Source organism: Drosophila miranda, chromosome 2, assembly GCF_003369915.1.
Source record: "Drosophila miranda strain MSH22 chromosome 2, D.miranda_PacBio2.1, whole genome shotgun sequence".
NCBI lineage: Eukaryota > Metazoa > Arthropoda > Insecta > Diptera > Drosophilidae > Drosophila > Drosophila miranda.
This window is the reverse complement of record NC_046675.1, coordinates 3,316,627-3,335,590: the sequence shown is the minus strand read 5'-3', so window position 1 is coordinate 3,335,590 and position 18,964 is coordinate 3,316,627. Positions and strand designations below refer to the sequence as shown.

The following is an 18,964-nucleotide window of genomic DNA, read 5'->3' as shown; positions in this document are numbered from 1 at the left end:
GACGTGCAACCATTTCCATGATACATTAGCAAAGAAATGCTGCGCATACGTCGTCGCTTTGCGCTCCTAATTTGCGCGGGCATCCTGCTCGTCTTCCTCAGCCTCTATGTGGTTCTCAACTTTGCGGCGCCGGCAGCCAGCCAGAAAAAGGTAAGACTAATTGGTCTCGCATTGAGCGGAAATAAACAATTATTCGCTTTATTCAGCCAAACTATTCGTCCATTGAGGACAAGCTACAGATGTTAGAGAATGGCTTGCAAAAGCATGACGTGGAAATGCGCCATCTTCGCGCACGGGTGGCCAAGGAGGATGGTGTCAAAACAGAGCGCTTGGCGGTGAAGGTGGGTCCACGCAAGGAGTCAGGTTGCGTGGATCTGGTGCAGCAGGTGCCAGAGGTGGATGTGCAGATGTTGGAGCTCTACGACAAGATGACCTTTAAGGACATTGATGGCGGCGTGTGGAAACAGGGCTGGAACATCAAGTACGATCCCTTGAAGTACAACATGCACCACAAGCTGAAGGTATTCGTTGTGTATTCGAGAATCCTGACATGAAGTTCATTTGGGCTGAAATCTCGTACTTTGCGCGCTTCTATCAGGATCTGGGGGAGCACAAGAAGCTACTAATGAAAGCGTAAGCACGAATCAATTTATAACCAAAGGATTTGCTTATCCTTCCCAACTCCCTGCAGAATCGTGAAGGGCGGACAGCTGGAGTTTGTCACTGGCGGCTGGGTGATGCCCGATGAAGCCAACACGCACTGGCGGAATGTGCTGCTGCAGCTAACCGAAGGACAGACCTGGCTCAAGAATAATTTCAATGTAACTCCCACCGCCTCGTGGGCCATCGATCCTTTTGGCCACAGCCCAACAATGCCGTACATCCTGAGAGAGCGGATTCAAGAATCTCCTCATCCAAAGGACCCACTACTCGGTGAAGAAGGAGCTGGCCCAGCAGCGCCAGCTGGAGTTCCACTGGCGCCAGATATGGGACACGACCGGGGACACTGCTCTCTTCACGCACATGATGCCTTTCTATTCGTACGACATCCCCCACACCTGTGGACCCGATCCCAAGGTGTGCTGCCAGTTCGATTTTAAGCGAACGGGAGCCTTCGGGCTGAACTGTCCGTGGCGCGTACAGGCCAAGGCCATCGATGACAACGTGGCCGCCCGTTCCGATCTCTTGGTGGATCAGTGGAAGAAAAAGGCCGAGCTGTATCGCACCAATGTGCTGCTGGTTCCCTTGGGAGACGACTTCCGCTTCAAGCAGAACACCGAGTGGGATGTGCAGCGTGTCAACTACGATAAACTCTTCGAGCACATCAACAGCCAGCCACACTTCAATGTTCAGGCACAGTAATAGTAATTACAAACAGTAATTTTGTGTAATATCAGCCAACGCATCTCCAACTGAAGATATGTGCAACAACATCAGTAAGGTGGAAGTGGTGGCCCCAAATATCCCATTGTTTTGGCACAGACACGAACAGTGTGAGATTTTCATTAGAATTGATTGATATGATCTGTGTTGGCGGTGGGTGTAAGGTGTGTGATTGTTTGCGGTGGGTGTAAGGTGAGTGATTGTGGGCGGTGGGTGTAAGGTGTGTTATTGAGGCCGACTACTCATCGCCGCCACCCTCCTCGTCCTCGTCGAACTCGCCCTCTTCGTCGGCAGTGGCCTCCTGGTACTGCTGATACTCCGACACCAGATCGTTCATGTTGCTCTCCGCCTCGGTGAACTCCATCTCGTCCATGCCCTCGCCAGTGTACCAATGCAAGAAGGCCTTGCGCCGGAACATCGCCGTAAACTGCTCGGAGACGCGCTTGAACAGCTCCTGGATGGCCGTTGAGTTGCCAATGAAAGTGGCCGACATTTTGAGACCGCGAGGCGGTATATCGCACACGGCCGTCTTGCAGTTGTTGGGTATCCACTCGACGAAGAAGCTGCTGTTCTTGTTCTGGATGTTCAGCATCTGCTCGTCCACCTCCTTCATGGACATGCGCCCGCGGAAGATGGCGGCCACTGTCAGATAGCGACCGTGACGCGGATCGCAGGCAGCCATCATGTTCTTGGCGTCAAACATCTGCTGCGTCAGCTCTGGCACGGTGAGGGCACGGTACTGCTGGGATCCGCGGGATGTCAGCGGCGCAAAGCCCGGCATGAAGAAGTGCAGCCGGGGGAAGGGCACCATGTTCACGGCCAGCTTGCGCAGATCGGCATTCAACTGGCCCGGGAAGCGCAGGCAGGTGGTCACCCCGGACATGGTTGCCGACACCAAGTGATTCAGATCTCCGTAGGTGGGCGTGGTCAGTTTCAAGGTGCGAAAGCAGATGTCGTACAGCGCCTCGTTGTCGATGCAGTACGTCTCATCGGTGTTCTCCACCAGCTGATGCACACTCAGGGTGGCGTTGTAGGGCTCCACCACCGTGTCCGACACTTTGGGCGATGGCACCACCGAGAAGGTGTTCATGATTCGGTCGGGGTACTCCTCGCGGATCTTGGAGATCAGCAGGGTGCCCATGCCCGAGCCGGTGCCTCCGCCGAGCGAGTGAGTCAGCTGGAAGCCCTGCAGGAGAAGGGGTTTATCCTGATTCACGCTGTGTGGGGGTACTCACTTACCTGCAGACAATCACAGCCCTCCGCCTCCTTTCGCACCACATCCAGCACAGAGTCCACCAGCTCGGCTCCTTCCGTGTAGTGTCCCTTGGCCCAGTTGTTGCCCGCCCCCGACTGCCCAAAGACAAAGTTGTCGGGCCGGAAGATTTGACCAAAGGCCCCCGAGCGCACCGAATCCATGGTGCCGGGCTCCAGGTCGACAAGAATGGCGCGTGGTACATACTTCGCTCCTGTCGCCTCGTTGTAGTACACATTTATTCGCTCTAATTGCAAATCACTGTCGCCGTAGTACGTGCCGGTGGCATCTATGCAGTGCTCGTCAGATATTACCTCCCAAAACTTTCCCCCTATTTGGTTGCCGCACTGGCCCGCCTGAATGTGAACAATCTCGCGCATTTCAGCCTCGAATTTTGAAAATAATTAACAAATTACTGACAGCACAAAAAAAAAAAAAAGGAAATAAAAAATTTAATTTCAGAAAAAATTCTGAAAAAGGAGCAACTTACTGGAATAAGGCCGACGAACGAATGAATTTTTTAAGTTCAACCGATATACGTGTTGTCACTGAATCAAACGAACTTAGAATGAGAACAAAACCCAGGGGTGGAGCCGTGAAGATTAACTGCTCGACTACTTTGTTCAGAATTTTGTTTCCATTTGTTGGCTAAAGGATTTCGAGTAATTCGTTTTAATAATACTTTGATTTCACACTTAAAATTTGTATGTTTTTGAGATGTATAAAATGTGAGGGTGGTCGCCAAAAGAGGCGACATCCTCCCTCGTAGGTGATGAGGTTGATATTGCCATGATTTGTCGGAGGTTACTCCCTTGTATATGTGTGTATATGCTGGTTGTACAACGATTAGATGCGGCGGTTGGGTCTCTACATGATTGCAACTACGTTTTGGCGTCCCCTCGTTGGGGGTTTGGGCTTCCTTTTGGCATTGGCTCCGCCTCCAACCCGTTCTTTGGCTCCAAATCGAGCTTTGGCTCCTATTTCAAGTAGACGTCTGTCACAAGTGACAGGCGGCTGTCTCAAATGGATGCGCGATGCAGGCACTGTGTGCTTTGTATAATGTCCGTGGGCTGAAAGTCCGGGTCGATAAACTGCTCGTGGTTCAGGCAGCGCGTTCCGCCCATGCAGGTGCAGGAGCAGAGCGAGGCTGTCTCATCGTTCTCGGTTGTATAGTTGTGCTCCAAAAGTTTGCCGTTCATGTTGTAAGTGGTCTCGTCGTCGAAGGTAACTGGCTGCGCGTTGCCCGCCAGGTTCTGAGCATCCTGTTCATCCCGTTTGGCATCTTCCGCTTGCCTGGAATAAACAGAAGATTAATGGTGTGTAATTCAACATTTGCCACACGATTTACATGGTCATGAAACGCAAGACGAGCAGATTAATGCTGGCTGCTACTACGGCCAGGCCGAAGAGGATGAACACCAAGCTCAAGGCAACATATCCCGGTTTGTTGGTCAGAGCCTGATCGTTCTGCAGTGCCACATAGTCGCCAAATCCGATCGTGGTCAAGGTCACAAAGCAATAGTAGAAACTGTCGAAGTAGCTCCAGCCCTCGTATCGCGAGAACACAGCTGCTCCCGTGGTAATGATGGCAGACGAGAGCATTCCGGTGGCCAGCATAAGATTCATCTCGGTGGCTTCCGTACATCGGGCCCCACTTGCCCGCTTGGCCCGTCGTATAATGACCGATGCGAACTTATTCAGACGTTCACCAATCGACTGGAACATGACCAGTCCCAAAGGAATCCCGACCTGCCAAAGGAAACCTGGATGAATGGCGGAAAAGCAAAGATACGGCTCTGACGTCTCACCATCGCGTATCCCATGCAAAATGCCTTTCCCGGAATGGTGACTGGCGTAGAATGGCCGTATCCTGAGTGAAGCCAAAACTAATTCTGATACTGGGATAGACTTCAGATAACGACCGACTCACCTATCATGGCCAGAACAACGGTACTGAAGTAGAAGGCGCCTGCGAACTTCCATTGAGGTCCTGCCTTGTGCGGCTTGTTCTCAATGATGACAATCTCCATCACTCGAAAGTCCTCGTCGCTTACATTGTACTTTTTCACAAAATTGTTCTTTACGGCTGGAACATATATGTAGGTGTATCAGTTGGGAAATGTAGGGTTGGGGGAGGGTCAATAAATACCCTGTAAGAACTCCCAGCGCCTTGCCTCCGTTGGCGATTCCAGCGAATCGAAAACGGCGGCTCCAATCAACAAGTACGTGAAGGTGCACACCACCAGCGACAAGGTTCTCACATTCTGACGCTTCATGATGCAGTCAGGAATAAACTCAAAGGCCGAATCGCGGTACAATTCAATAAGCATTAATATTTCGTCCGCTGGTTTCTTCGCCGATGAGAGTTCAGCTGCACAAAATCGATAGATGCCAAGCAAAAACAAATACACAGCATCCACAAATTTGTTGCGCGCGCCTCGATCGGCCGTGTTACGTCTAGGGTTGGGGTTACGATTTTTCGAATATTTATTTGAAATAACAGCTTTAACCGAAAATTTCAGCCCACGAAGGGCAATATTTATCTCATGATGCAATTATAATTGCATCATGATTTATCTGAATTTAATACCGTTATTGCGAGAACAATAATTGTCAGTGATGGCAGTGACTCAGGCTGACTATCGATAGCCGATAACAGTTCTCTGCGTGACACTGTGGCAGCTCCCAGCCTTCTGTCCACCTCTAATTATTTGTTTATGCGAAAAATCCACGCAAGTCTACAATTGGAAATTTGTTGTTGCAGTAGGCTTGTTGTCTGACGTGCAACCATTTCCATGATACATTAGCAAAGAAATGCTGCGCATACGTCGTCGCTTTGCGCTCCTAATTTGCGCGGGCATCCTGCTCGTCTTCCTCAGCCTCTATGTGGTTCTCAACTTTGCGGCGCCGGCAGCCAGCCAGAAAAAGGTAAGACTAATTGGTCTCGCATTGAGCGGAAATAAACAATTATTCGCTTTATTCAGCCAAACTATTCGTCCATTGAGGACAAGCTACAGATGTTAGAGAATGGCTTGCAAGAGCATGACGTGGAAATGCGCCATCTTCGCGCACGGGTGGCCAAGGAGGATGGTGTCAAAACAGAGCGCTTGGCGGTGAAGGTGGGTCCACGCAAGGAGTCAGGTTGCGTGGATCTGGTGCAGCAGGTGCCAGAGGTGGATGTGCAGATGTTGGAGCTCTACGACAAGATGACCTTTAAGGACATTGATGGCGGCGTGTGGAAACAGGGCTGGAACATCAAGTACGATCCCTTGAAGTACAACATGCACCACAAGCTGAAGGTATTCGTTGTGCCCCACTCGCACAACGATCCTGGCTGGCTGGAGACGTTCGAGGAATACTATCAGCACGACACCAAGCACATTCTGTCCAATGCGCTGCGGCACCTCCACGAGAATCCTGACATGAAGTTCATTTGGGCTGAAATCTCGTACTTTGCGCGCTTCTATCAGGATCTGGGGGAGCACAAGAAGCTACTAATGAAAGCGTAAGCACGAATCAATTTATAACCAAAGGATTTGCTTATCCTTCCCAACTCCCTGCAGAATCGTGAAGGGCGGACAGCTGGAGTTTGTCACTGGCGGCTGGGTGATGCCCGATGAAGCCAACACGCACTGGCGGAATGTGCTGCTGCAGCTAACCGAAGGACAGACCTGGCTCAAGAATAATTTCAATGTAACTCCCACCGCCTCGTGGGCCATCGATCCTTTTGGCCACAGCCCAACAATGCCGTACATCCTGCAGAAGAGCGGATTCAAGAATCTCCTCATCCAAAGGACCCACTACTCGGTGAAGAAGGAGCTGGCCCAGCAGCGCCAGCTGGAGTTCCACTGGCGCCAGATATGGGACACGACCGGGGACACTGCTCTCTTCACGCACATGATGCCTTTCTATTCGTACGACATCCCCCACACCTGTGGACCCGATCCCAAGGTGTGCTGCCAGTTCGATTTTAAGCGAACGGGAGCCTTCGGGCTGAACTGTCCGTGGCGCGTACAGGCCAAGGCCATCGATGACAACAACGTGGCCGCCCGTTCCGATCTCTTGGTGGATCAGTGGAAGAAAAAGGCCGAGCTGTATCGCACCAATGTGCTGCTGGTTCCCTTGGGAGACGACTTCCGCTTCAAGCAGAACACCGAGTGGGATGTGCAGCGTGTCAACTACGATAAACTCTTCGAGCACATCAACAGCCAGCCACACTTCAATGTCCAGGCACAGTTTGGCACGCTCGAAGAGTACTTTAACGCAGTGCACCAGGAGCCGCAGACCTTCCCCTCGCTCAGCGGCGACTTCTTCACCTATGCAGACCGAGCGGACAACTACTGGAGTGGCTACTATACGTCGCGGCCCTACCACAAGCGCATGGATCGAGTGCTGATGCACTATGTGCGGTCAGCGGAGATGCTCTCCGCCTGGAACGTGTGGCCGAACAGCACAGACTTTGAACGACAGTTGTCGAATGCACGTCGACAGCTGTCGCTGTTCCAACATCACGACGGCATCACCGGCACCGCCAAGAACCATGTGGTGCTGGATTATGAGAAGCGTATGGTGAAGGCATTGAAGGGTTGCCAGTCTGTGATGCAGCAATCCATCTACCGCCTGCTCACTAAGCCCTCCATCTACAGTCCCGACTACAACTTTGTTTACTTCATGCTGGACGACTCCCGCTTGCCGGGCTCCGGAGTGGAGGACCTACGCACCACCATCATTCTCGGCGATCAGCTGCCCACCAAACATGTGGTGATGCACAACACTCTGCCCCACTGGCGGGAGCAATTGGTGGACTTTTTCGTCTCGAGTCCATTTGTCAGCGTCACCGACTCCACAAACAATCCAGTTGAGGCGCAAGTGACGCCCGTCTGGACCTGGCATCGCGACACGGTGACGAAAACCACACACCCACAAGCCTCCACCACCAAGTATCGCATCGTCTTCAAGGCTCGCGTCCCGCCCATGGGACTGTCCACCTATTTGCTGACCGTTTCCGACAGCAAGCCAGAGTGAGTCCCCCCACAGACATACTTTTAGAATGTTTCTCACATTTCCAACACTCTTGCAGACACACTTCGTATGCCTCGAATCTGTTGTTGCGCACCAATCCACAGACCGTTCGCCTGGGCCTATATCCGGAGGACGTTAAATTCGGCGAGCATCGAGACATTTCGTTGCGCGTGGGCAATGGTCCCACGCTGGCCTTCTCCGAGTATGGCCTCCTCAAGTCCATGCAGCTGACGCCAGACAGCGAGCATGTGCCTGTCCATCTAAAGTTCCTCACGTACGGAACTCGCGAGCACGGAGATCGCTCTGGTGCTTATCTCTTCCTGCCCAACGGTCCGGCCACACCCTACCCGGAGATCCATTACGTGGTGCTGGTCACCGAGGGGAAGCTGGAGTCGACAGTGACTGTGGGTCTGCCCAATGTTATCCATCAGACAATAATGCGTGGGGGGGCACCCGAGATACGTAATTTGGTGGACATCGGTGTGAAGGACAACACGGAGATCGTGATGCGGCTCCAGACGCACATCGACAGCACGAACGTATTCTACACGGATCTGAATGGACTGCAGCACATCAAACGACGGCGCCTGTGGAAGCTGCCACTGCAGGCGAACTACTATCCGGTGCCATCGGCCATGTTCATCGAAGATGCCAACATGCGACTTACTCTGCTCACAGGGCAACCGCTGGGCGGCTCATCGCTGGCCTCTGGAGAAATGGAAATCATGCAGGATCGCCGCCTGGCCAGGGACGATGAGCGCGGTCTGGGGCAGGGTGTGCTGGACAACAAACCGGTGCTGCATATCTTTCGTCTGGTGCTGGAGAAGATCGTTGGCTGTGGTCGGCCTTCAGAGGTCCATCCAGCGGGATACTTGACGAGCGCTGCCCATAAGGCTTCGCAGTCGCTGTTGGACCCCCTGGACAAGTTCATCTATATGGAGAATGAGTGGACCGGCGCCCAGGGGCAGTTTGGCAGCAATCATATATCGGCCAACGAGGATCTGGACGTGACCGTGATGCGGCGTCTCACCAAGAACACGGCCAAGACGCAGCGCGTAGGCTACGTGCTGCATCGCACGAATCTAATGCAGTGCGGCGGTGAAGAACAACAGACGGAGAAGGTAAAATACCTTTCTATTTATTTACTTATTGTTTCCAATATAAATGCCTTGTTCTTTGCAGTTTGATGTGTGCCACCTAATGCCGCACGCAGACCGCTGCGAGCGCACCACGCTCACCTTTCTTCAGGTCCTGGAACATTTTGAGCCGCCTACGGCGCCACCTTTGTGTGCCATGGAGACGGAGGCCTATGTAACCAGTCATATCTCCAAATCGAGCTGATCTGCCAGGAATAGAATCGGGAAAGGGGAGCAGAATTTAAAAAGGAAATAGACAGGAACAAAGTACAGCAACACATGAATCTCTGACGCAACACGCAATCTCAGCTACGTCAAAAACTTAAGCACCAGGAGGACTCGCACATTGCTCCAAATGTGCATAACTTATTTATTCATGCTTCCATCGGGGATTTTGGAAACATTTTACGTTGACGCACTGACTTCACAGCAGGGTTCGCCCCTCGTGTAATTTCATAATAATTTTTGCTTAATTTTATGTAGTTTTCTATGTTTTGTGATATCTCTAGAATCCTCCCTGTCCTTGCAATCCATGTATGTCTAAATCGGAAGAGTCGTATGTAACTATAACATAAAAATGTAGGATTAGTGATAATGAGGAAACTACGGCAATTGCAAGGCAAATCGAAGGCCCATCTGCGAATAAATTGAGTCTCATTTGTGTACACAGGAGTGTGTTTTTAGCCGTTTTAGCTTTCCACGTGATGATGGGGACTAGTTTCAAAAATGTTGGGGCATTGCATGCCGCCTCGTCTTATCAGTGGCATTATGGGTTGGCTATCTACGGGGTATTGTTATGGCCTTTATGACCTATTGGATTTCTGAGAGTCATCTAGGAAATGCGACGACGCTGGAGATGCTGCGATACGTGGTGTGCGATAGGGGGAGGGGTATCTGCTTGGAAAATGCACAATAGAAATTCAAATTGAATCCGAAATGAGCGTAAAGTGGTTGTTTTTACGCAGCCAGAGCGACTCTCTCCGCTGCGCAGTTGGCTCTCTTGGGACTCTCGCCCGCTCTCTCTCTCTTGGCTCGCTCTCTTCCAATTCGAAAGCAAAACCGAAATATACGCAATGGGATTGAGATACGATTGAGCGCATTGTGGCCTGCACACAGATACACAGGCGCCGCTCTCCGGCTCTCTCGGATGTTTGGGTGTATGGGTGCACAACCACTGTGCACCATCGGAATTTTTCTGTACAGAAATCTCAGCAGCAAGCGCTGCCTCAAGTTTTCAGCTCCTCAGTTTCAGTTCAGTTGGATTCATAGACGAGTCGTCACAGCGTCCCAGCGTCGTCGTTTGTGAGTTTTGTTTATATGTTTATGCCACAAAAGCCCACACCACACACAGATACACAGGCTGTGACTGTGTGTGCGTGTGTGTGTAATCGTGAAGCGAAATAAGCACAAAGTTCTGCAACATCCAAAACAACAATCTATCAATATCAATCTATCAAATCGAAATCCGTATCTAAACAAAAGTGGTTTTCGAGCAACCAATTAAAAAAGTGCTGCACAAAAGTATCTCGAAGTGGGCTAACGCTGGGTCAGCGTCAACGCTGCTGCTGTTGCTATCGTTTTGGTTTGGCTGCTCTGCTGTCTAATGAGAATGAACGGAATAAAATTTAATTAAATTAAATAATGCACACACGCGCTACCCAGAGAGGAGCGGAGTGGGAATGGGAACGGGAACGGGAACGAGAGAGAGAGGCATAGAAGTGTGTGGTGTCTTTCCCGCAGTGTGTGTGTGTGTGTATATGTACTATGTATCTCCTCTCTAAGCTCTGTTCTACTGTTCTCGGTTCTTGTTCTTTGCGTTTCGTTTCGTTTCGTTCTAAGTTCTTTTTTCGTGTCGTATCCGTATCCGTATCTGTGTGCAAGTGTTCGCATGTTCATGTGTGCGTCTGTGAGTGTGTGTGCTTTTTGTGAACTACGTTTTGTTTCAATGCCAAAAAGTATCTATGCCTTGGCATGTGCGCTTTACTCTGGCTCTCGCCTCGCCTCGCTCTCTCTCGCTCGCTCGTTTGTCAGGCTGGTTACATAAATACTCACACAAACACGAAACCACACTCACACACACACACACACACACATGTTCATGTACCAAAAGTATATAAAAAAAAGAAACTGAAATTGTAACGCGCTAGATTTTGTACCAAATTTAATTAACACTTGGTCAAAACCCCTCCGACCAAAAACAATTCCACTTCCAACTGGAAGGAGACGCTTTTCCATCTATCCCATTGGAAGCATCAGTTGGTGAGAAAGAGAGAGAGACAGAGAGAGGAGGTAGCCACAAAACATGTGTTAATTTATCAGATGCTTCGTGGATATGTTATCAACAAACATTCCCTTGGGAAGAAACTCTTCCCCCTCTTCCTATTTGGAACCCATTCCAATGGTCAAATGGCAGGCAAAGCGCTCCTTCTAAGAGCAGAACGAGAACGAGAACACACACACCAAAAACAAAACGTTGGAACGAGCAAACGAAATTAAAATCAACGACGTCATAAAAAAGTGTGTCAAAGCAGCACCAACACACTCGAACACACTCTTTTTCTCCCAGTGTGTGTGTGTGTGTGTGTGTACAAAGCTTTTTCTCGCTCTCATCCACCTCCTCCTCCCCCTCACTTGATTAGCGCTTGCAAGCTAAGGCTAAAGCTGGAGCTGAAGCTGAGACTGAGGCCGAAGGCTGATAAAACGCAACGCACACAGCGCGTATACATAATTTATATACTATTTTATTTGAAATGCTTTTCGTTTTCGTTTGTGTGTCCCCAACGAGTTTTTCTCGTTATTCTCTCCCATACTCACGTTCCCCCCGCATGGAATGCTCTCTCTCTCTCTCTCGCACTCTCTGTCAGGGCAAACATATGGCCTGCCTGGGCATTTCTCAGTTATTATGTCATAAACAATTTGAATGGCAAAATCCGATAGAAGTTCAATTTGTTCAAGGCAATGAATGCTTGAAGCCTGCACCCCATGTTCGCAGCGAGCTTTTGGCAGTGCACAGGAAATGCAAAAGTTTGTCCCAAAAATGTCGCTCTTCATAAGTGTGCGTTCGTGTGTGTGTGAACGTGCAGCAATTTTCCAACGTTTGCATGAAAACCTAGTGCCCTAATAAGAAACTGACAGTGGGAGAGGAAAAACAAAGAGAGGCAGAGAGAGATGAGAGCCAGAGAGCCGTGTACATATGGTGGTTGCGGGAGAGCAAAAGCTTAAGGTTGAACCGTTTTTCCGGCAATCATTTGAAATACATTTTAAAACAATCAACCGCGTAACGCATTTCAAATAAAACAAAAAAAAACTTAAAAAATCAATCTAGAAAATACGCGAAAAAGAGACAAAGAAATAACAGAGCAACAGCAAACACACATTCACACACTTTTAGATAGACAGAAATGTGATCAGACGGGCACGTGGACGTGGCACACAGATACTCGACGAGCGCCAGAGAGCAATATACATATAAGAGGAGAGAGTAACTTTTGAGAGCTTAGAATCTCTCGCATGTACTCGGCTCGCTTCGTTCTCTCTCTATTTGAATTTGGTGCAAAATAACAATCACACTCATAACCCTCGACAAAAGCACTCACATATTCACATACTCACTCAAACGCGCAACGGGAAAAGACGAAGACGCCGCGTGACGCGCACGAAACACAGAAAGCTGAAAAAGAAGCAACAGCGAAAGGGGCACACAGATAAAACGCTAAACTAAAAAAATTGTTTGCTTCAGGAAAGGATTTTCCATATTCGTCGATAGTTTCCCAGATCGATAAATTAACATCGATATAAACGTTTTTGCATCACTGAAATCTATTGTACGGCCTCAGCTTTGTGAACGTTTGTGCGTGTTCTGTGCTATTTGTGTGTGCATTTTACATAATTCAACAAAATCAACCAACATTTCCAAAGAGTATAACAACAACGATAGCAACATTAGCCTGCTGAGCAGCGCCTAACGAGAGAGCCGAAGAGAGGAAAGAACAGAGTCAAAACAAAGTTGATAAACTAACAACAATTCCAACAGAAGCTACAGCAACAGCAGCAAAAGAAACAACAACAACAAAAGCAACTGTCGCGTCACATATAAAACAATAATTGAATAATTGAATACCATAACAAATAATAATAACGTACGAGTACATATTGTATTGTAAAGTAAAGTAAAGTAAGCCCAGCATAAAGCGATATCCACATAGAGCGTATCCAAGTACCATATATAGTCGTTCTTATATAGCCACACTCAAATTAATTGCAGCTGTATGCACGACTCCTTGCAAAAAGGTGAATATATCTAAAAACTAGATGTAAGATCGATCTCTTTAAGCCTTAAGCGTAGAATAATCGGGTAATGGGGTGGGGTGGGAAGATCATCTATAACGGAACTACGCAGCGGATCCTCTACAGAGGCATTGCAGGGGAGTCCTTTGCAGTGGGTCTTCGACAGGATACGCAGTGGGCCCGCTATAGATTACTCTTGCAGTGCAGATCCTCTCCAGCCCTGACATAAACATAATAGTGGGCTGCTCCATCCCTTGGTTTTCCAGGAACTCCAATTAACTGTTCAGCTTTCCAACGAGGGGTTGGAAATTCAGGAAAATTACGTCTTCTTTTCAACTAGTAAATTGCGTCTTACTTTTTTACAAAACCTGACGCATATGTGAATGATTTATCTGAGTCGCTGCTCAGATATGCCGATCCTTTCTGCCTGCCGCCTCGTGTTGCGCAGTCGGTCATCTTCCACCCCCTGCCACCCTGCACCCATTTCTATAGCGGTTTCTGTCATTGTCCCTCCCTCTTTCTACGTTTTTTTCCGCTTTCCTTTTACTCATCTATTTGCTCGTTTCACCTCCTAACCCGACACTTGATTCTAGTTTTTTGCCTGCTGCTGTTGCTGCTAAATGCAAATAGGCATTAAATTGTCCGCTTGTCTGTCGTTTCGTTTCATTTGCATTTACACCCGCCCCCTGACGGTCGCCTCCCAGCAGCACACCCCCACCCCCTTTGCGCAATTTCGTGGAGCAGTGCTCGTATGTGGGTTAAACTGCTGCCTGCTGCTGCTGCTGGTGTTGTAGAGGAGCAGCCACAGCCACAGACACATGTATAGTACCAGTAGAGTAAATGTAAAGCCAGTAAGGGGACAAAGTAACTGAGAAGAAAAAAAGTAAACCCGAAAACGAGAAAAGGTTTATGTAAACAAGCACACACTCTCTCATATACTGTACATATGTATGTATGTGCATACATACACACAGAGAAATGTTCATGCAAAAGGCACGAAACTGCTGTTAACCTATTTGCCGTAATGGTTACGGCGGTGATTTCGACCCGGAGACGGGGACACTCACACTCCCCTTGCCACTCCACTCTCTCGGCTTATTAGCCGAGTCCGAGCCCTATATGCGTGCCTCCGAGTGTGTGTGTGTGTGTGTGCGTTGGGCCATAATCGAGGCCTCCCAGAATACTCGTAGAGCTCTCAAAATGCAAAACTGCAATGTTAGCAGAAAATTAAAGCGAGTGGAGATTCTAGGAAAACTTTGAGCCGCCTAAATTGGTTTATGAAAATGAAAATTGCAAAAAATGAATCACTTTCAAGATCCGAAAACGAGACGCAATTATTTTCAGGGTGGAAATAAGTGCAGAGGCCCTTCCATATGGTAGACGGACCGTAACTTATGCGAGAAGGAGTGGTTTACAGTTACTAAAGCTGCGGCTTTGGTTTGTGGCTTTGTAGAATGGAATTTGAGAATGAAAACTCAAGCCTCACGGTCTCCTTTGCCAATCACTTTTGCAATAACTCTAATCTATTAAGTCCGATATATTCCAGTACTTTTGTCCGAGACGAAATTCACAGAATACATTTTAATGGAGACACGTCTGACCCAGGTAGCTGTTTTACGGTACTAGCGGTACTTTAATCTCTTTCTTCAGATTAGCGAACTTCTAGCGAGCTTCTACCGAACTTCCAGCGAACTGAGAGTTCAATTAAGACGATCTTTTCATGATTTTCAGTTCATCTGAATCCAATTCATTGTGATTTTATGACAATTCCATCCCATATTTGGTACTTACTAATAGAACTACTATTATTACTACTAATAAACAGTACTTATACAAAACGTTTCATCTGATTTGTTTACAGAGGTTTGATTATCCCTTTTTGGATTTGTTCTATTCCCATTCCCATGGCAGTTTCATTTTAGAATCTCTATCATTATATTTGTTGCTTCTCTACAGCCTTTTAACATCTTTAATCCATTTACGTGTAGATCGTATAGATTTTAGTCCCTTTAATTGTGCTTTTAAATGAAATCTATTGCATATTGCATATCGCCTGTAATCACACTCTTTCCACATCAATTTAATTTATCAGCTGGATCAGCTGTTCGTGCCTTTTATTGAGCTTTTGCTGATCTTTAGTCCACCTGACGGCGCGGCGCCGTCGGCTTGGAAACCCCATTTCTTGACCTTGCCTTGCCCTGCCCATAAATATTCAACAATTTTATAATTGCCACCAATGCCTTCAGATAGATATCGCTGTCGCTGTCGCGTTTTTTGTTTGTTTTCAATTGCAGCGGGCACTGGCTGTTAATTGGCTGCATCAATTGAATGTTATTAGAGGTACGAGTATGTAAGCCGTAACAGCGGGGTGTGGGGCTCGTGGCACGGGGTACAGGGGGCGGGGGACGGCAATTACCCATCGACTTTGAGGCTGCTCAAGTTCACAGCGTCATCGAATAAAACGAAACAAAAAGCTAAGCGCAAAAAAGTCAAAAGCAAAAAGAAAACAAAGCAAAAAAGTAACAACAACAAAGAAAACCAGCTTCGCTACCCACGGGGGCAATAACAAATTAGTTGCATTTGTAATTATGAAAGAAAAAATAAAGATGTTATTTTTACTCGCTTGAAAAAAGCATCTCCGCAGAATGGAATTCCTGTTAATGAAATATCTGAGTGCGCGAGTGACGTAACAGCAACAAAAGCGAAATCAAGAAGCGAGCGAAATAAAGAAATAAATAAACAAGAAAGAAGAGAAACAGACACAATCAGCAATAAGCAATAAGGTAGAAGAGAATCTGTTCTGAAGCCAAATACATAATAGCCATAACCAGAGTGAAAGAGAGCGTGGCGTCGTGGCCGAGATGGTAGGTGGGAGAAGGGAAGGGAGCAGGGCATGTTAAGCAGCAGGTGAGGCCAGAGCCAGAAAGAGCAAACGTTGCTACGATCGGACGCATGTTCCAGATTGATTCTGTGATGTTGGCTCTAGGTACGCCTTACCGTCTGCCTAATATACCTTGGGTTGGGAGGTGGAAAGCGAACAGCAGGAAGGTGCAGTATGTGTCTTATGTACATAGGTCTAGCAACTCTGTCGGCAGGTGAACAAGGCAACAAAATAGCACAGTGCATACCTCAAACAAGAATCCGTTGTTTTTGTTGCTGTTTTTGCAGTAGTGTCATGTGCTTGGTGCACTGAGGAAGGAAGGGAAGGGCGGGGCGGGGATGAAACCGGGCTGAATCTGAATGAATTACATTGTCGCCCAGGCCCTTTTGCGCGCCTGCTGCCAAGCATCGATTCTGGCTAAATTGGGACACTGCTTGTCGCTGTCTCCTTATCTCTCTCTCTCTCTCTCTCTCTCTCTATATATACATATATATGTATGTATGTACATATATGCAGTGTATGTATGTCTCTTCCTATCTACCATTCCGACTGCCAAAAGAGCTTCTGCTGTTGAAATCTGAAAATCTGTTGGCCTGACCCAAGTGCAGTACAAAAACTGTCGCCAGGCTCGTCCGACAACTCGACAACTAGGGCAATTTTTAATTAAAATGCCAAAAATAAAGCGCACAAGCCAACATTTGTTTCATTGTCAGCCAGGGTTGCCAAGTAATTTGATTTAATATTTCATCTGCAAGAACGAACGAGGAAATTAATGATTGTCAAGGGACGACAAAAGAGAGGTAAAATGAGCATAAAAGAGCATGTGACAGTTTGTGGTGCATTTTCAATTAGTGATGGTATATTTCTCTCAAGCTCTTCGGGGTTTGTATCTAAAAACGATGCTTTCCATTTTAATTTCGCTTGATAAATGCATCATACGCTATTTGTTTCATTTGCAGCCAGGGTTGCCAACTAATTTGCAGGTCAAATGGGGCTACTGAGTTTCTATTAAGTTATCTTTTTGGGTTTCCCAACCTACTCTTCCTTGGTTAATATCTTGGCAAGTATGTTCTGCTTTTCAGTTTCACCTAAACACAGTTCCACATTTTGAAGCAGGCAAATCTATTGACACCTTTCTTAATGGCACCCATATCCAGGTCTAACCACTTGAGTGTGCACCAGAGACACCGGCCACAGTGAGGAACAAACAAAGAGGGACAAAGAGTGGCTGTGTGGCAGATAGACAGAGAGACAGAGAGGCCTGCCCCCCATAGACCTGCCCACTTGTTTACGTTGGTCTTGCCATAAGTTCTTTGTGTTTGAGTTAGTCTTTTGTTGCTGTTGCTGTTCGTGTTGCCATTTGACTGCCTCTGACTTTGTATCTGCCCCTGCCACTGCCCTGCTTCTGTCTGTGGCTCTGTATCTGCCTCTGCCTTTATTTATGGATAATTCATAGACGCACCTTGGCTTGGGCACCTGCAAACACGACATCGATTTGATTCGATTTCCCCCCTCCCCGCCCGCCCTATGGGCAGCCGTGTGTACTACGTACCCCATCCCAGCCCCCGTCCCTTGATTGTATTGACAGGCGACCTAGCGACATAGTTTCGCAGTTTGGCTTCACTGCCCCCAAGTAATTTACATACACACACACACACATGCAACATACAACATGCCCATGCAACACACACTGCATGCCTCTGCCACTATCTTTGCCACTCTTCGTTCTTCGCTCTCCTCTATCCGCTCTCCGCTCTCTGCTCTGCTGTTCGTTTGGCCTAATTGTGAGCTTTTGATTTTGTTTTCATGGGAAGCCCCTGCCGCTGCACTGTCTCTGTCGCTGTCTCTGTCGCTGTCTCTGTCTCTGTGTGCCCCTTGAGACCTCCCCCAGTCACGATGTTGCATGTCGCCTCTCTTTGTGTCTCTCTTGTTTTCGCCTAGCTCAGCATTGGTATTGGCTCTAGCCGCTGCATATTTTCCATGCCTTGAATATGTATGCTTTTTCATGGCTCGTTCGGATACATTTTCGTAGGGCGCACGCTTTTCATGGCGATGGACGGACGGCCGGACGGACGATGGTTGGGCATAAAGTTGCTGCCGCTGCTTCTGTTGCTGCTGTTGCTGCATAGTTGTTGTATTTATATTCGGCCATCCGTATATTACGTTGCTTAACCTTCACCCATTTATGGCCAAGCGAACCACCAGAAATACAGCACACACACAAAAAACCAGCAACGAAACGAACAAAAAAGAAAAGCAAAGAAAAGAAACCAACGATTCCGCAGAGAAAAAGCGCAGCATTGGGGAGTACATGGCTAACATACATATACCCGTACATATGTGTATCTGAATGTTTCACACTATATACAGATGTACGAACATTTAGGTACAAATATGCAGAGCAATATGTATTTGGGTATATGTTTTCATATTTATAGACGCGGGCAGGGCAGGGCGGGGCGGGGCGGGGCAGAGCCCACCGTGCATTGCAGGTGACGGAGATGGGACCGCGAGCCCACACACACACACACACACACACACATACGGATTGCGTATACGCCGCGTGGCCGCAGCTCCATTATGCAACGCACATAATCAGTGCTAATGTGAAATTCTAATTTCATTTCATATCCTCATTAATAATTATAATTTAGCAGCCATCCAGCCACCGACAAAAAATAAAAGTAAACAGCAGCTGTGCTTAAACTCCTTCCTGCGGCCTGCGGCATGCGGCTTGCTGCCTGTTTTTCTGTTGACTCGACACAAATAGTAGTCGCTCTCTCGTCTGATATTTATAACAAACACACTCAGATACCCACGCACACACCAACACACACACACGCATAATCATCATCAAACGGCACACACTCGTGCACATCATCATCAAATACATATGTATGTACACATTCTAAACAAAAGAGAGGCAGGCAGGCGGCTCTGAGCCGAGTCAACGAAATCTAAAGCCAAAATCCAAAGCAGCTTACTCCACCACTCGAGAAGAGG

The 18,964-nt window shown here is 48.0% G+C and overlaps 4 protein-coding genes across 10 annotated transcripts in view; 2 read left to right on the top strand and 2 right to left on the bottom strand.

The window, feature by feature from the left end:
- The first annotated feature begins 18 nt into the window (after positions 1–18).
- LOC108155782 (alpha-mannosidase 2) lies at positions 19–9,460 on the top strand. 2 transcript variants are annotated; one of them, XM_033389565.1, is made up of 6 exons: positions 19–150; positions 207–521; positions 5,935–6,140; positions 6,199–7,656; positions 7,716–8,778; positions 8,840–9,460. In XM_033389565.1, exons 1-6 carry the CDS (start codon positions 37–39, stop codon positions 8,996–8,998), a joined length of 3,315 nt encoding a protein of 1,104 aa, XP_033245456.1. In that variant the 5' UTR covers positions 19–36; the 3' UTR covers positions 8,999–9,460. The 2 variants fall into 2 exon arrangements, with proteins under 2 accessions (XP_033245456.1, XP_017142331.2); XM_017286842.2 differs by lacking the exons at positions 19–150; positions 207–521 and adding an exon at positions 5,432–5,563 and having other exon boundaries at positions 5,620–6,140.
- LOC117187257 (tubulin beta-2 chain) lies at positions 1,488–3,220 on the bottom strand. Its single transcript, XM_033389566.1, has 3 exons — positions 3,126–3,220; positions 2,623–3,050; positions 1,488–2,569 (listed from the first exon to the last, which is right to left on the bottom strand). The coding sequence occupies exons 2-3, from the start codon at positions 3,013–3,015 to the stop codon at positions 1,622–1,624; spliced, it is 1,341 nt and encodes a 446-aa protein (XP_033245457.1). The 5' UTR covers positions 3,016–3,050; positions 3,126–3,220; the 3' UTR covers positions 1,488–1,621.
- Positions 3,292–5,116, bottom strand: LOC108155785 (two pore potassium channel protein sup-9). The gene is made up of 5 exons (XM_017286845.2): positions 4,785–5,116; positions 4,566–4,721; positions 4,444–4,505; positions 3,984–4,384; positions 3,292–3,928 (listed from the first exon to the last, which is right to left on the bottom strand). The coding sequence occupies exons 1-5, from the start codon at positions 4,963–4,965 to the stop codon at positions 3,655–3,657; spliced, it is 1,074 nt and encodes a 357-aa protein (XP_017142334.1). The 5' UTR covers positions 4,966–5,116; the 3' UTR covers positions 3,292–3,654.
- A 605-nt stretch (positions 9,461–10,065) lies between the features above and the next one.
- The window catches only part of LOC108156012 (RNA-binding protein Nova-1), a 34,434-nt gene continuing 25,535 nt past the window's right edge, over positions 10,066–18,964 (top strand). For 2 of the 6 annotated variants that reach the window (XM_033389863.1, XM_017287234.2), the window contains exon 1: positions 12,342–13,083. Coding sequence is in view for 1 of the 6 variants with exons in the window: in XM_017287237.2 (XP_017142726.1) it covers positions 13,062–13,083 (22 nt within the window). In the remaining 5 variants the exon portion in view is untranslated. Of the gene's footprint in view, positions 10,096–12,315; positions 13,084–18,964 lie in introns of those variants that run through there. The other 4 variants (XM_033389866.1, XM_033389861.1, XM_017287237.2 and 1 more) reach the window with 4 other exon arrangements.